This window comes from Anas platyrhynchos, chromosome 4, assembly GCF_047663525.1.
Source record: "Anas platyrhynchos isolate ZD024472 breed Pekin duck chromosome 4, IASCAAS_PekinDuck_T2T, whole genome shotgun sequence".
Taxonomy (NCBI): Eukaryota; Metazoa; Chordata; class Aves; order Anseriformes; family Anatidae; genus Anas; species Anas platyrhynchos.
The window spans coordinates 70,445,788-70,462,500 of record NC_092590.1 but is presented as its reverse complement, the minus strand read 5'-3'; the positions used below and the strand labels follow the sequence as shown (position 1 = coordinate 70,462,500).

The following is a 16,713-nucleotide window of genomic DNA, read 5'->3' as shown; positions in this document are numbered from 1 at the left end:
GTTGAAATTGTGGCAAGGACAAAGAAGTCTATCAATCTGTCATTATATTTTATTATATTACGATACGCTGTGATCATTGTGAAAACTTTTTTGTCCTCTGGAACTGCATGTCATTCTCTTTGAAATGACCTAGCAATTAGTTTTCCAGTCTCTAAATTTCAGATCATCTTGTCATCTGTCTTCCAATGGGAAAGCCTTGAACACATAGATTTTTTTCCACTTCATCTGTTTTAAAGTATAAAATAAGCACCAGTGTCTTGTTACTGCTTAACTTGTTCTTAGTTGTTTTGCTGACTTCTAACTCATGGCCATATGGAATATGGGAATTAGCCATAATGCTGTGTCGCAGGAAATGTCTGTGTAGTGTTACTGGCAGGAATACTGATTTGTGCTAAGAGGACTTCTATAAAGTTGACAGAGCTTTTGCTTTTCCTGACTCAGCACTGTAAATTAATGATCACTTGAAATGAGCAATCTGGTGAAATTGCTGAGTACTTTCTTGGTGTTTGAAACACAAATATTGCTGTATTAAAAATGAATGAAGTGGCTAAAAGGAGAGAATTGAAACTTTACAACGTTTTGCTCTCCTCGTGACAGTAAGGGCAGTAAATGACAACTAATTCAAAATATATTTGTTATTCTGTGCCATTGCAGGATATCTAATTTAAATAGGTAATACCTAAATGTAAACACCCATTTTCTGTTCCTATCTTTGGCTTTAGAAGATCTGGGAGTATTTAGAATGCAAAAAAAGAAGTTTGAATACTCTCAGAAGAGTGTCAGTTTATGTGTAGGTAAATATTTGTATGCCTTTCTAAAGATACAGGCCTGATTAGATGCGAAAATGGAACATTATACAATGTTACAGTAAGTTCTGTAGGAAGATTGTCACTGGTCTGTTATAGCACAGAAACATATAAATGACACATTGGGTACAACAGACTTAAAAAAATCACCTCTGCAATTCTCTTCTCTCCTTGCTTTTTCCCACAAATTGGATTTGTTTGCTACCTAACCTCTACAGTTTTACTATAAGCCAGTACTAAAAAGTGAGGGGCGGTACAGACTGGTTCACTCACCCTTTCAGATTAAAAAATATATATATTTAAAAAAAAAAGTAGTTATTTTTTTCTGTGTTGTTTATGTGACTGTATTCTGCTGCTTTCCTTTACAGATCCGGGAGCAAAACTTACAAGATATTAAAACTGCAGGCCCTCAGTCACAGGTTCTTTCTGGTGTAGTTGTGGACAGGAGTCTTGTACAGGTGAGAGTATAAAATGCCTAAAACCATTAGCTTAATCTGTGATGTCCTCTGCTTTCACCTAATGTGTCCCTATAAAATTATTCTTTAATTGGCAGAGGGTAACTGTTTATAAGGTAAGTCTTAGAGGTAACACTATTGTCTTTGCAAGAGTGCTCAGGATCAGAAATTTAAGAGGCTTCAATCATGTAGCTTAAGCATGTCTGTGGAGGATGCTCCTTTTCTTTTTTTTTGTCTGAATGTAATGCATGAAATTCAGAAGGCTTATTTATATGGATTTAGATTATTGTTCATAAGTAGTTGGGCTTTGTGATAGCTTTTGTTTGTTTGTTTTCCAACTTTATGTATCTGTTTATGTATCTGGCCACAGCAGGCTCACTGTGGGGCAGTAGTGTTGTGTGTTAAATAAAATATTATGAAATATGATAATACATTTGAGGAGCAGTTTGCAGAAGAAAAGCATATTATAAATCAATACAACTTCAGAGCAGTATATCTGGATATACTACAGATATTAGCTATGAATCATAGCTCAAAATAAAGTACGACTTAGAGCTATGCAGTTATTCCGTTAAACACACCTGAAAGACTTTAAAGCTCTATATATCTGAGTGCTTTAACTGCCTCCGATATGCATTTTATGATACACTTTGAATAGCTTGACAAGTCTTATCGTGACCACAGCTTTACTTATGTTGGGGGTCATATCGTGTGCATGTCGATTCATTGTCATTGCAATTTTATCTACCAGTTACTGTTTCTTTGCATGTTTTTAGCAAGTGCATAATGCTCTTGGTTGATGTTTTAAAGCCCGGGCTCGGTTTGCTCTGTTTACTCAATTTACTGTTGCAGGATGCTCCCCTCTCAGACTGTACGGAATCTATTGAAGGGCTCGATCTCACAGAGCAGGCCTTTAGTCCCGCTAAATCTCTGTCTGTTAGAAAGGTACTGCCCTGTCATACTGCTCTAAATACTGTTGTTCACCCTTCATTTTACCTCTTCCTTACCCTGTGACCTCTTCCCTCTGTTAGCTAATGATTTGGCTATAAAAGAAAGAACAAAAGTAGATGGATCTCCAAATTATGTATTTGCAATTATAAAAGCAGTTAAATTACCCCATTAAAGTATATTGTAAGGATTTTTATCTTTTACCTTGTTTGTAGAAGCTGATAAGGAAACATTTTTGATATTAAGCTGTTGATTAGGTTCTGTATGTAATGGGTTCCTTTTCGCATGCTATTAATATTAAATTACTCTAATTTGAGATCCATCTGGAGTTAGCTTAATGTCAGTTTAATTACATCAGTGTAATTCCGAAGATATCCACATGCTCAGTGTGTGCCATGTCACACTGTCAAGTTTTGATCCTGCATTGTTTTGCTTCCTTAAAACTTCCTCCAATAAAGGTTGATCTACAAGATGACTGAGTAATGCCCCACATATCTAAAATGCATTGGCTTACTTGTGCTTAATGCAATATACCTTAAATACAGAATAAATTCAAGAAATGCGTGTATGGTTGTCCTTTGAAGCTGAGTAAACAGGTACAGTTTGCAGAGTGGAAACACTCTGTCCTCAGTTGGTTTTGTTTTCCAGGTTTTGGAGGAGTTTCTTAGAGGTGATCTAATACAAGCACAGCGTGTAGATAAGCATCACTGTCTCATCTGCTGCAATGTTTTATCTAACAGATTCCTAAATCTGTGCCTAACATCTTATCAGAATAGTTTTCCCATCAAAAAACAGAGTAATTGGAAATACATCATTGCTGCAAAACTCATGACTTTATAGCATTTTCTAGTGTAATTGGTCAGTTTGTATTATCGATAGATGCATCATACTGAGGATTCGATTAAGTTGTTTTTCAGGTTGCAGTTTTTTTCCTCTTGGAATATGGATAAAACAACAAAATGTTATTTCCATGTTTTAGAGGAAAAATAAAACAAAAATTTGTCAAGGTAGTGCCTGCCTGTATTTGGGCAGCTTCTTTGCTTGATAACAATACCTTTGAAGTGAAAATTATTTTTATGATAGGCATCCACTGGTTATCACAACAGTTCGTTTCATCAGGGATATGCGTGATATCTTTCCAGTATCACTCCTGAACAATGGCATAATCTTTCTATAAAACTAGTCAAATATTATAAATAGATTTTTGTAGATATCAAGGAGCCAACAAAAGGCCTACTGGTTATGATTTTGCCTAGTAGTATAATGGTAGGGTTTGGACATCATTTGGATGTCTTTCTGCTTTGGGGTGTCATGAAAGTGCTTTCCTCCTGAAATACTGTCTAAAATTATACCAGAATGTCAGTTTCAATCGGAGTGGCCAATTTCATTCTTTCTTACCTGTGTATGTATTATGACCTGAATGCTTGATAAAGTATTTCCTGGTGGGGGTGGGATTTAGAAAGATGATGCTGAGAATTAATTGCATATTGTAGAACAAAGGCAATAAAAGCAAAGTTATGATGCCCACGTAAACCTCACAAGGAATGAAGCTTTAAGGAGACCTATACACCAAGGGCTTAAGGACCTCTAGGTACCAGATAAACAAGTTTTCAGCTGACAATTTCTTAGACACTCAATTACGATTAAATTTAAAAAAAAGTTCCATCTAATTGCAGTAAGTCTTAAAATGTATTGTGCTTTCAGCTAACATTGAGATTGTTATTAAATACTAATTCACACTATTTCAGATGGAAAAAATCCTGTTTGTGTTTTGTATGCATGTAATGCTTTGAGATTTTTGTGCCTATGCTGCATTAATAAATTATCTGTTTTGCCTTGTCATTTGCTTTTTCCATGTTCTGAGAAGTCCTGGCCATGTTGCAACACAAACTCCTTGTGCATCATGAGACTTTATTCATGTTACAGACTTGGTTAAGTAAGATTCTTTGCTGAACCAAGAGGAAATGCTTGTTACTCTTACCCATAACCGTTCTGCAATCTGATTAAAATGTATATAAATTTCCATCAAGTGCTGGGGATTGCCCATTTCATGTCTGTTCCTTCAAAATGAAAATTCTGTGGCTTTGTTCTTCATGGAAAGCCTCCAAGTTCTGCCCCAGAGGGAGTAGGCACTGTGTTTTAGTGGTGACTTCTACATGAACAGGCCTTTAAGAATCTTGGCTTTTTGGAAAAAGGCACTGCATTAACATCAGATTGTATCAAGTGTGATTGTTAACTTTCAAGTTAGACAGCTATGAACATGCTGTCTGATTAAGAGAGAAATTGGCATGTATAAGGTGCTAATTTTGCTCTATCTATCCCTGAGAACGAGATGAAGTGCTTGCCTGTTGCATAATAGCCACCTCAGAGTAGGTTTGAATTTGTCCCTGAAAGTGAAATTTGGTGGAGGAGTTGCATAAAGCGTTGCTAATCTAAAATTTCCAGGTAGGATATGTGAGCTTCCAAGGCTGGAAGGAAGGCATATTGTATGTTGTGAGCCACGGTTGACTTTCCTTTCTTGGATTTCTTGGATCTTTTTGGGAGAATGTGCTCCTCCAGAATTCTTAGGAGTGAAAACATTCTGTTCTTAGATATAATTTATCTGCTGTTTCTTCTGTAGGAGAAAAATGTTGATATTCAGATCTTTATGCAAGCAATCAAACTTCTGTCATGGAAAATAATACTAGAATCAGCGTAATCCAGATTAATTCACTAGAACACAAGTTTTCTGCATGTTACCCTTTGTTGACTTGCTTGATGAAAGAGTTCCAGTCCTTCTATATGAAAATCTATTCCTTCTCTACAGTCTCTTGTAATGCTGGAAGCGACTCCAGACCAATTTTCTTATTCAGTTTTTCTGAATGTTAATAGGAATCTCCAAATAACACGGACAAGCTGATAGCTCTGCAAAGTCTGTCTACTTCAGTGTCATATTTAAAGATCTGAAGTATGTCCTCTGTTATCAGATAGTCCTTTGTATTCACTTTCCTTCTGTCCTGTTAGTCTCTTAGCTTTCTGTCGCATGTTTTTATTAAAATTCTTGGAAGGCTGCTCTGTAGCATACCTGTGAAGTAATGCATCCCTTCTACTTGGATTTTTATGTGTTTTAGTGATTTGCATTGCAAAACTTACTAAGTTACTACATGAATTTACTTTCCCTGTTAAACTGATTTCTCTACTCTTATAATTTTCATTACTGGCATTTGAACTGATCTTATATTGTTGATAACTGATCAAAACTGGATGAATTAATCTGAAGACATGTTTTAGCAGATGATGTCTTTTCTGGTATCTTATCTAATTCTGCTTTTAGAATCCCAAACCACAAGTACTCTTCCTTCACCATACGTAATCCAATTTCTGTTGTTGCCTGATCTTTTTCAGCATTATTTCTGTTGATTCAAAGATGCTCAGCTAGTACAAATACTGTTGGCGTTGTATTTTTTTTAAGCGAAAGTGACAAACTTGATGTGCTGCTTTTATTCCCAGCAGTTAAAAAAAAAAAAAAAAAAGCATTTAAGGAAGCGCAGGCAATACCAGCGTATTGATCATCTTGCAGCAAGGTGCACGTTTTGCTGTTTGTTGTCACTACTTAATCAATAAGCATGCAGTAAAACTTGGTTTCATGTGAGAGCTGTTCTACCCAGTCATTTGGAGTTTGGGTTTATCTTGCAGACTAGATTGAAAGACCTTTAAATGTTTGAGGGATACCAGTGTGCACTGTATGTCTTGTTCCTTCTCTGTTGGCTTTTGCATTCTTATAAAACTCCAGGAACTTAATGCCTGCGATCAGTGCTTTACAAGCCTGTTATTTATCATTGAGCATCATGGTTAAATCTATGTACGTAGTTTGGAGGGTGGGCAAGCGATAAGGGGGGGAATCGAAAATTACCATGAGCACCAATCTGCAGCCACTATTAAAAGCTCAGACCTGTTTTGGGGGATGCTTTACGATTTTGACAAAACAGTTAAGATTTGTACAAAGGATGTTTTGTGACTTACTTTAATGTGTTATCCTGTGATAAAAGCCATAGCTATCAAAACTGTTTCTACTTTTTTTCTTGGTATTAAGAGAGCTGGTGCTTAATGAAATGTGTTGAGAACAGGCTTTTGACACTCTACTAACATTCTGTGTCTGAGACAAGAGTTCTTCCTCTTATTTTATGGAGAAAGGGAGGCAGTTTATAATATTTTGTTTCTCTCCTGCTGTTACCTTCAGGATCTTACAGCGGAGGGTTGTTACACTGTTTGTTCTGTACTTCTTACTAGCTGATGTTTGGTTTCTAAAGAGAAGCACAGATTCTGCCAACCAGCTGTGCTTATTTCCCTGGATTGTACCACACCACATTCAAGGAGCACATTCATGAAGCTTTCAGAAATACCTAGTTCTTGTCTAGCACCTTCTTGGTACTGACAGTTTGTCCTAAGTGCTGTTAGCATCCCAAAGAGTTCTCCACCTCATTTTATCTTCAGTTCTGCAGTAAAGATCTCATGCTTGTCCATCAAGTGTGGACGTGGAATGCTCCTTTCTTCTTTCTGGTGTTATTTAGTTTTGAACTCTGCATTCTAATGATTTAAGTATTGATACAAATAACGTTTGAATGTGAAAGTGACTTAAGCAAATCAACTCATGCTTCTTTGGTAATGGAATGCAGGTACCTCTCTTCAATAACAAAGACAATTCAGGCTTCACAAGGACAGGAGGCACAAAACACTTCAGTCACTTCCCAACTAGTACCAAATAAACTAGACTTGCATATATCCACTGGAAAGAGAAACACTTAAACAAGTCACCTGAAAGTTACAACAGCTACCCAGGCAAGCATCTTCTGTACCTGAGATAAAAAGCCAATGGCTTTAGTCTTTGCTATATGGTTAGAGAAGACAAACATAAAACCTTTCTGTTAATCTCTGATGCAGCTGCTTTTGTGCATTATAATTTATTGTACATGGAATCACTAACATTTTATTTTCGTTGGTATAACATTTTATGTGGCTTGTATGATCAGTGTTATAGATGTAAATATGCTAACTCATAAAAATGACAGTTAAGCAATTTTTAAGTAACTAAGCTTGAAGTTAACAGTTAATCTGGTGTACACAGAACACATACAAGATGGCTTTTTACTCTAACATCTGTTAGATGTTATGCAGTAGCTAGCAGAAATGGCTTTTTTAATTTAAAAAATAAAAATCAACCTACGAGCTGAGTCCTCTTAACTTCTACAGGTATTTTGTACCCAGATTGTCATGCAATTGGGCTTAGTATCTTGTTTCTTTTCTGGGGAGAAAAAGAAACAAGATACTTACGTGAGTTCAGCTAGACTGGCTGCTGTTTGATTTATTGCTTGACGGTGGATAATCCCTGGTGGAAACACTGATGTGTCTGTGAGAGTAATTCATGAGACCTATTTTCTCCTTAATATTAACCTGATGTAGATTTTAAAACTAAATTCTACTATAGGATTTTTTTAAATTACTAATCTAAAAGAAAATAAGCATAACATTTTGCAGGATATCTTGTTGCTTTGGTTGCTTTGTAGCTGCTGTACTTCTCAGGGTTCCACGAGTTACTGCTGAGTTGCAGATGTATCTTAATTTTCTTTTGTCAGGGCGAACTGGTGACTGCATCAAAGGCAATAATTGAGAAAGAATATCAACCAAAAGTCATAGTGAGCACAACAGGACCAAATCCCTTCAATAAACTCACTGATCGAGAACTGGAAGAATACCGCAAAGAAGTAGAAAGAAAGCAGAAGGGGCCAGAAGGTTGGTTTGTCTGTGTGGTGTTTTTTTCTGCAATAGACTTCAATAAAAGCAAATGTGTTACTAATTGGAATGTGGGTTACCTGAAAAGGCCATAGGTTATTTTGCTTGTGTTCCATTTTTTTCTGGTGTGAATTAGGAATTTAACAAGAATGTTAGAGACAGGGAGGGCAATCCAAGTGCTGTAGAGTATTCTGTAAAATGAATTGAGCTAATTTGAAAAAAAATATCCTGAGGTGTTCAGTATGGCCAGCTGATGTTCCTATTAGGAAGCTGAAAGCTTAAAACTTCAGTCACTAAAGTGTTCAGGTACTGTCATAGAAGTCATAAAGGTGTTCAGGTACTGCAGAGTATCCCAGGTTGTTCTGCTGTGTTTCCCTTAGCACTAGAGATCATCTAGGGCGAGTTCTCAAATCCACAGGTCGATGTGGATTTGAGAACTTCAGCCAGATAACAGAATTTGATTGCTACTTGGAAGTGGCACATCAGGGAGACTGACCAAGAAAAAGACTTTCTAAATTAACATAGAATGAGGAGAGAATCTCTGTAAAATGAGATTATTACTGCATCTACAGAAGTAGGTCAGGATAACTGCTTTAAAGTTTTACAGGATAATGCTTCCAGTGCTTACAATTTGTCTGTTAAGGTTTGAACTGAACGATGCAGGAACTAGAAGTGCAGTTTCTTTTGCAGTGTGTGCTCCCTGCTGCAGCTTCTTGATAGGACAGTGTAGGAATCACTGGAGACTGTGTATGTTTAGCTACACAAGTATTGGACTGTCCGGGGGACTGGGATACCCTGCTGTCATGCCTGTATAACTGCATGCGTTTATTCTCTCAGTAACACTGCTACATCCTTCTTAGATAAGGTATCAAAACATGGAGACTGTGTTACTGAGACAGACACCAGCTGGGGAACAGAGTGCTTTGCTTAGAAATCAGGACATCAGTGAGCAAAACACTTCTCATAAAAAATCTCTGGATTTGAAAGGCAGGTCAAAAACCTTTCAAGGAACAGATATGAAGACTTTACAGGATTGCGACGCATCACCACTGTCTAAATCTTTAGATAACACTCAGTTTGCTGCTGCACGGGTTTCTTGTCAGACCATGCAGCCAGTCATCACACATCTTAACCGAGAAGAGCCAGCTGGGCAGAAGTCCTCCCAAAAGGAATTTCATACTGCAGTGATCAAAGCGTTAAGGTCCAATCCCGACCTTTTGACTGAGGCCTCAGAATATGGTACAGTTGCACTTGCAATCTAAGGAACAAACTCTGTCTTCATCATTTGGAGATTCTGTCAGTTGACTTCTATCTGTGGGACTGATTTCACTGTTTAATTGTCTAGGTGAACTGTCTGGAACAATGACTCTGTGTTGTTCCTGATGTATGGTGTACTCTATTAATTACTCCTTTGCATCTAGGGCTATTTAAACCTGGAAGCAACGGGGACCCTCCTTACTAATAGCAATTATGCAAACCACTGTGAAATCTGTTTTTGAATCATTCAATTACTGCATGCTTCTCTGATCAGCTGTGCAGTCTTCCATTCTTTTCTTTTTTGTATGCAAATTTATTTACTCTGAGTTTCAGTAAAGCAATTCAAAGCAAGCAAAAGAGCATTATCTTGTGATGGTCTGATAGCATCCCCCCCTCCCGTTTGTTTGTATCTTCCTTGTGATTTTTCTCACAAGTATTCATAGGACAATATTCTGTCCCAGCTCATAAACCATTATATTACTCATATACTTTAATTAACAAACAAACAAAAAAAAAACAACAGCACAACTGTAACTTGAACAGTATTGTTAATGCCAAGCTGTCACTTAAAATTCTTTTGCTTGTTTTGATATTATTTAATACCCTGGCAGAATTTTGATTCAAAAAAATGTGTTAAGATTTCTTGTGTTTGAAGCAAAAGGACACTTCTGTCTCCTCCCATGCTGAAGCATTTTGTCTGCCTCTTTAATTTCTGTTTGTCTACACCTGCAGAACCTTCAGAAGATGGCAGACAACAGAAAGAGAGAAGTCCCCCGGATCACACTTCAGCGCGCACTCCTCCCAGCACACCAATTAAAGTAGAGGAAGGTATGTTCTCCTGATTTGGGGGCCAGGGGAAGCCAGTAACTGCATCATTAGTGACTGACGCATGAAAATATATGTACTAGTATCTAATAAAGGTAAATTATTTCTTGTACTCTATTTTTATACTACCTAAAATATACTACTCTGAACTGTAAGTGTAATAGGAGTTCTGTTTACAATAATAAAGAAGTGTGCATTAATATAAAGACAAATTTTCATCTCTTCAGAATTGCCTTGTCATCTCTTGGTGTTTCTCAACTGATTTACTTGTTTGTGCATTTTCTGCAAGAAAGACTTGCTCTTATAAAATGAAATGTCTGATGGTGAACCGGATACTAATTAGTTGCTTTGGTAAATCTCTTTCACTGATTGCACATTTCTTAAACATTATTGTACTTGGATTACACCTCAGTAAATGTTTTTCCAACTCAATTTGAATCTTAGTTTCATTGTTTGCTAACCTGACGTGGTAATTATGATTAAAATGAGACAGGACTGGGAGAGTCTATAATTTCCTCAAAAGAAGAAAGATAAAAGTCTTGAACAGGTGTAATCTAATTTTTGTCTTGTTTCCTTTACCTCGTACATTGGATATATCACTCGTCTGTTAGTCTTCCATTCACTACTTCATCTCATTCTGTTTCTATAAGAATGGTTGCAACCATTCTTCTAATTTAACACAATGGCTGTGATGAATGCATAGATTCTCTATTTGTGCTTTTTTCTTCTTGTGGCTGCGTTACAAGCAGGAGATGGATATGCTAAAGAGTACCTGTTACCATAGTAAGTATCATTCCATACTCTGACCTGCTTATGTGCTTTGCTTCACTCTTGCTTCTTTGTTTACTAATTTTTTTGTTTTGCACTTTATAAAAGGCAGACTTTTTCAGCTGAGACACTGATTTCCGTAGTTTTTGATTTCATGAAACTCTAGGTAGTTACAGATTATATGTTAAAATGCCCTCCCCCTTCGAAAGAGACTGCAGAAGTGACATTGTGTGTTTCCATATCTGTGTCTGATTCCTTATGGTTTCAAAAGGAATAGTCTGACGTTGTCCTTCAGCTATGGCTGAAACAGGTCTGGGAGTTTCTGCCCCAACAGTTTGCTGCTGCCCGCACGGTTTATACTTGGTGATGAAAGTTCCTAATCTATTCCAGTTCAAAACTGGTACCAGTGATGTAGATCTGAACTCATCCAGCACAAACCTACATGGAAGTGGAAATGGAATTAATCCTCTGTTACATGTAAGCTGTAGGGAAACTCAAATTCCGGCCAAGGAATGACAGCAAGTACTTGGTGGCAGCAACTTCCGCAGCTGTTTCAGCTAGATCTGCAGGGCTACATCAGATTATACTTTAAAGTAATAAGGATGTTTGGCCCACTCCATTTGTATGTTCTGTTGTATCCGAAAGCCAGTGTTTTTGTCGTAGATACAAACATCAGATTACATTACAGACAACTGTGATAATACTAATAAGGTTCTAAAACCTGAAATTCTTCTACACTGATAACTCTGTTCCACAAACTCATATGGGTATATGTTCAGGACAAACATACAATGCTTATTTTAGAGACCTGAGTAATTGAAAATGCATGCCATGACAACTCTGACTGGCAGGAGTTCTGCTGAATGACAGTGTTCTCTGTATACAACTGCTTGATTTTTTTTTTTTTCTCCTCATATTCTTTCTGTTTAAGTGTAACTGAAGTCAGAAGTGTTTTATGTTTGAGTTATAGCCTAGTTTGTATGTTTGTCCATGTGTTTGTGGTTAAAAAAACAAGCAAGTAAAAAAAAATAAACCTTTATTTTCATAAATAATGTTAATTGTAAACACAAGTATTAATGTTACTTTCAAAGCTCTCTTATGACATGGTGTATTTTATATACATATATATATATATATATATATATACGTAAAGGGAGAGCATGGATGTAGACATGATTATTCTGAAGGGAGAAAAAACAGCATGAAACTTTCTGAGGTACTGTTGAATTCTTAAACTGTAAACAGTTTTTTTTGCAGCAAGATATAATTTGAAACCTTCTGGGCCACATTACTGAAATTCATCAAGTAAAATAACAAGCCTTTTACATATTGTATGCTTTTTAGTCTAATGTAGAATTCATTAATCTTAATTCTGTAAAAATATTGCTCTTAATGAGCTATGTAACAGACTTTTGTTCCATTCTGTCTTAATGTTAATCTCTTTAGCATAGATGATGGTAATTTGACAAACTGGGAAGGGTTGCAGTAAGTTTCAAATAAACTTGTTTTAAAATAATAACAATAAATCTGACCAACAGACAAACACGGTGCCTGCTCTAAAACCAAGCCTGCTAATGCTTTCAGTTAATTCCTGAAAAAATCAAATCCAAAGAGTGTAGTGGTAGAGAAGAAGTGTAGGTAGTACTTACGTGTGTATATGATGCACACTTGTACTGGTTAGTCTAGAGCTTCAGGAGGCAGCTCTTAATGTACATAATTGCTTTCTCTTTTACTCTGTTTTAAATCCTGCCCGCTTTATAACTTTAAAACTTCTAACTTGTGCATTCTGTGTGTTTGGAACTGAATACTAGCGTGTTTTGTTTATTTAACATATTAGATGTTTGTGGTACTCTAGGCAAAATGTGAATACCTGGTAGGAAACCAACATAACAGCCCTGTAAGAGATATTACAGGATAGTAAGTCCCAGCTGGCAGAAATAAAGTCACTGTCCTTTCCATAAGAAAAATTGGGAAGCATCTAGTACTTTCTGTAAGTTCTTGTGAAACCTGTCAGTGTTTTGGAGGAAAAAAAAAAAAAAGACTTAAAAGGGGAAAACATAGATGCCTTTCTTTGGTGTCTAACAATGAGTATGGCCTGGATTTTGTACTAAATTCCTCCTTATGTAACAGTGGAGATATATTTGACACAGCTAAGGAGATAACTTCTCAGTTTCAGTGAAGTGTTGAAAAATGCAGGGAACTTGAAGTGATTGTTGTTGTGTATGTATGCACAAAAGAGCTTTAAACAGAACATCTTTAAAGCATAGTGGTAAATGAGGAAGGTGTTACAATTTGAGAGTAGTGGTAAAATTCACCTTCGGACATGAAGGTACCACTGAATTTTTGATGGTCCATTTTTCTGGGGTGAGACTTGCTGTATTGCATAACCTGCTGAGCTTATTTAATTTGATAAACTACATGGATTTTACTTATAAGAATCCGTAATATATATTCATATATCTTGCAAAATAAGTGAAGCCTTTGTGATGGGAAATGATATTCAGAAACCACGTATGTTAGACCTCGTGCAAAAACATTGTGGAAATCCATGTTTTGCAATTAAACCATTGGCTTGCCAATTTTTAGAAATTAATGGAATTGCATATATCAGCTACAAATCAGCACTTTCTTTTAAACTTGCTGGGATAAAACTGAAAAATTAATCAAGATTCTGAGTATTATGGTGCTCTCTTCAATGCCAGTGAAAACTGTAGGTTTAATTCCTGCTTACTATACTAAAATCTCATGTTGCCTGCACATGTTACACACAGAACATGAGAGAAATCTAAAGAGTTACCGTCTCTCTGGCTTACACCCACAGAATGGAATCGAGCTTCTGTGGTAAAAATCCCAAAAACAAACAAAACTTATTTCTATCTCTGTGCTGAAAGCTGAAGAAGGATAGTCCTATTACAAAGGCTTTATGCAAAGTAAATATTTTAGTTTATCTTATAGAGTGCACTTACCATTGACTTGCTTGGCTCTCGCTGCCCGAGGGACAGGAGTGAACTAACTGGGTCATTATCTGTCCGTCCATTAGAGACACAGCAGGACCAGACTTACAAAGATGACAGTGATGCTGCAACTTTCAAGCAAACCCTCCCAGATCTCACCCCTGACGAGCCTTCAGAAGCACTCAGCTTCCCTCCCTTAGGAAAGGAGGAAGGGAGATGTGATGAAGAAGTGCCCAAAAGCCAAACGGAATCACCTGCAGTGGAAAATAAGGAACCCCAGTCTCAACCTGCTGAAGAGCCGGTAACGCCGACAGCTGAGGAGGGGACAGCAGCTGATGCAGGTAGTGATGAATCTCCAGGAAAGTCCCCATCAAAAAAGAAAAAGAAGTTTCGCACTCCTTCCTTCCTGAAGAAGAGTAAAAAGAAGAGTGACTCCTAAAGGCCAAACACACTGCAGAAACACTGTCATATTTTAAAATTCATTAACCACTAGAATGTACCAGATTGTACTGAGTGTTTTGTCTTATTATGTAAATGAATGCAACAAGTAATCCAACCAGCCCCTCGAGTTATGGCTTCATTGTTTAAGGTTATAACCAGAAATTAACATCTGAAAAGGTGCTAATCCTGTGTTTTCAGCAGCTACCGCAGATCTGTCCCTACTTTCTAATCAAAGACCAATGATTTCCACGCAGAAGTCATTGAATCACTATTTATACTTTAAAGCCCACACCGCTTTACAGGAGAATAAGTTTTCACAATTAAAAATGCAACACAAATTGCTTACCACAAGAAGCTTTCTCTTTCAATATTCTGCTCAGAGTCCCAAGTAAATTTCTTCTTAAATGTTGACTTCTAGAGAGGATGCTTTTGCAGTGGTGTTTTCAAGGGGATGTCTTGAACTGACATGTAAGCTTCTGCAATCTTGTGATTACAGATCATGTTCTAGTAAAGCTTTGAGACTATCCATTCCTCCTCTCTTCCTCCCCTCTTCTGACTATTGTAACGAAATGAAGGTGTGTTTCACTTTATTTTACGTCTGGCACTTGAAATCATCTTTGTCTAGGAGGACTGAAATAACTGGCGCGTTCCGCTCATGTGCGTTGAAGGAGCCCAGCCTTTCCAGTGAGTACAGCATGGGGGAAATCTGGCTTTCAGTCTTGCCTCCCTAGGAATCAGTCATATGGTAATTGGGCTGTTAGAAAAGGTTAAAAAGTGACTCTGTCAGAAGCTTTCCAGCTGGTGATGTGAAGCCCGGGCAGCTGTATTTTAGGCCTTAGCATGGGTTTATTGCACCTGCTTAAAAATACATCGGGTGCACATGCAAACCTGTTGCATATAAACCCTATTTGCGGCCTTTTGTGTTTATCCCTTACCATTATAAAATTGTAAATGTGTTACACTATTGAACCTTTTTTGATATTATTTTCACTTTAAAAAAGAACAACACACTGGCATTTCTTTGTTTTTGTTGTTGTTGCCAGCAGTAAAGTACAGAAATCCCAGCTAACCTTCTTAATGATGTATTTTCACAGATGTTTGCTATAAATGTTTGTTTACTATGTAGCATGGTAAAGAAAATCACTTTCACTACTGAATTACCTAATTTCCAGTTATTGCCATGCTTCTGTCTATCACTAATCGTAAAAGTAGTTTCCAAATCTGATAGGTAAAGCTTGCGAGAATTCTCCAGAAACCGTACGTAACTTACCCCAGCCCCAGGTGGGGCAGGCTGTGAATCGTGTCCGGTTTCCAGTATTAGCATTTCTGGTTGTGACAGCAGAAACCACTGAAAACTCCTTGGTGTGCGGGAGAGGGAGATGCTTTGATGTGCAGTGAGGGTCAGTAACAGAACGTGGATGTTACCTTGTAGGATAATGTATTATTAACCATTGCGATTGGTAAAATAGCAGGAAATTAATGCCTTACAATTAATTCATGCAGTAGAAGCATTGAGTAAGAGGTGGGTTCAGCAGCTGGGTGCAGCTTTGGATTAGAAAGGCCTACATTAGGCCTGAGGCGTGCTGATGCCTTGGACTGGTTTCAGACAGCGGAGGGATAACAGCTGAAAGGGCAGAGCTGTAAGGCTTTGAGTGAGGGATGAGGTTTGGAGGTAGCGTCGAGTACCACGAGAAGTGTAACGTCACCTGTTCTGGGATGGGGAGAGGTAGGGCGGGAGCAGGAATCACTGTGCGCGAGCCCCCTGAACAGTACTGTTTAGTCAGGACTGCATGGCACTAATGGCTTTGAGCTTGTACTTTAACCTTGTATGTCCTCTGTACACTAGGAAGCATACAATACTTATTTTGCTAAATTGTGTTTTATTGCAGGGTCGTAATTAAATTACTAATTGCTCTATGTTTCAGTTCATGAATGGAGTCCCTCCATTTATCTTGACCACATATGCAATGACTTTTAATTTCTAATTTTGTAGTTTGTTCTTTTAATTCTTTGTATTACAATATGAAATGTAGTCATGTATGGTATGGTTACACACTTTGGGGCAAGATAAAGTCCTGTATTTTTCTTTTTCTTGTATCATTAAGTTCTACTCACAAATAAAACTCTTTAAAAAAAAAAAAAGTCTCTTCCCCTTCTGTTTTCTAGTTTTATTCTACAATTTTTAATTAGCTCTGTTTTCTGTTAAGGATTAGTATGTTGATTAATGACTGATTTCATGTATTCTCAGAAACTCTCAGAAAAATGCTTACATTTACTCCTGTAGGGGTTCCTTTCTAGCCATTCCACCTGAGCAATAAGCAGGAAGGACACCAAAAAGCCTCAACAACCAGGTTTAAGCTGAAGATCTGCCTGGGGGAAGGTGGCGAGGTTCTTCCCTACCACCCCTCCTGCCCCCTCTGCTGAGAGGCCTCCGCAGCCCTGCCTGGGGGGAGTTTGCACCCTGTTGGCAGCAGTCAGCTCCTCGGGGAG

General features: G+C 37.5%; 1 protein-coding gene across 21 annotated transcripts in view; it reads left to right on the top strand.

Moving 5' to 3' along the window:
* The window catches only part of ADD1 (adducin 1), a 60,335-nt gene extending 43,970 nt beyond the window's left edge, over positions 1-16,365 (top strand). For 3 of the 21 annotated variants that reach the window (XM_027455616.3, XM_038178230.2, XM_038178229.2), the window contains exons 12-17: positions 1,175-1,264; positions 2,114-2,206; positions 7,822-7,978; positions 8,966-9,217; positions 9,968-10,063; positions 13,869-16,365. In XM_027455616.3, coding sequence (XP_027311417.1) covers positions 1,175-1,264; positions 2,114-2,206; positions 7,822-7,978; positions 8,966-9,217; positions 9,968-10,063; positions 13,869-14,221 — 1,041 coding nt within the window. In that variant the 3' untranslated portion in view covers positions 14,222-16,365. Of the gene's footprint in view, positions 1-1,174; positions 1,265-2,113; positions 2,207-7,821; positions 7,979-8,965; positions 9,218-9,967; positions 10,064-10,809; positions 10,845-12,274; positions 12,314-13,868 lie in introns of those variants that run through there. The other 18 variants (XM_027455626.3, XM_072037813.1, XM_027455628.3 and 15 more) reach the window with 11 other exon arrangements.
* Positions 16,366-16,713: the final 348 nt, after the last annotated feature.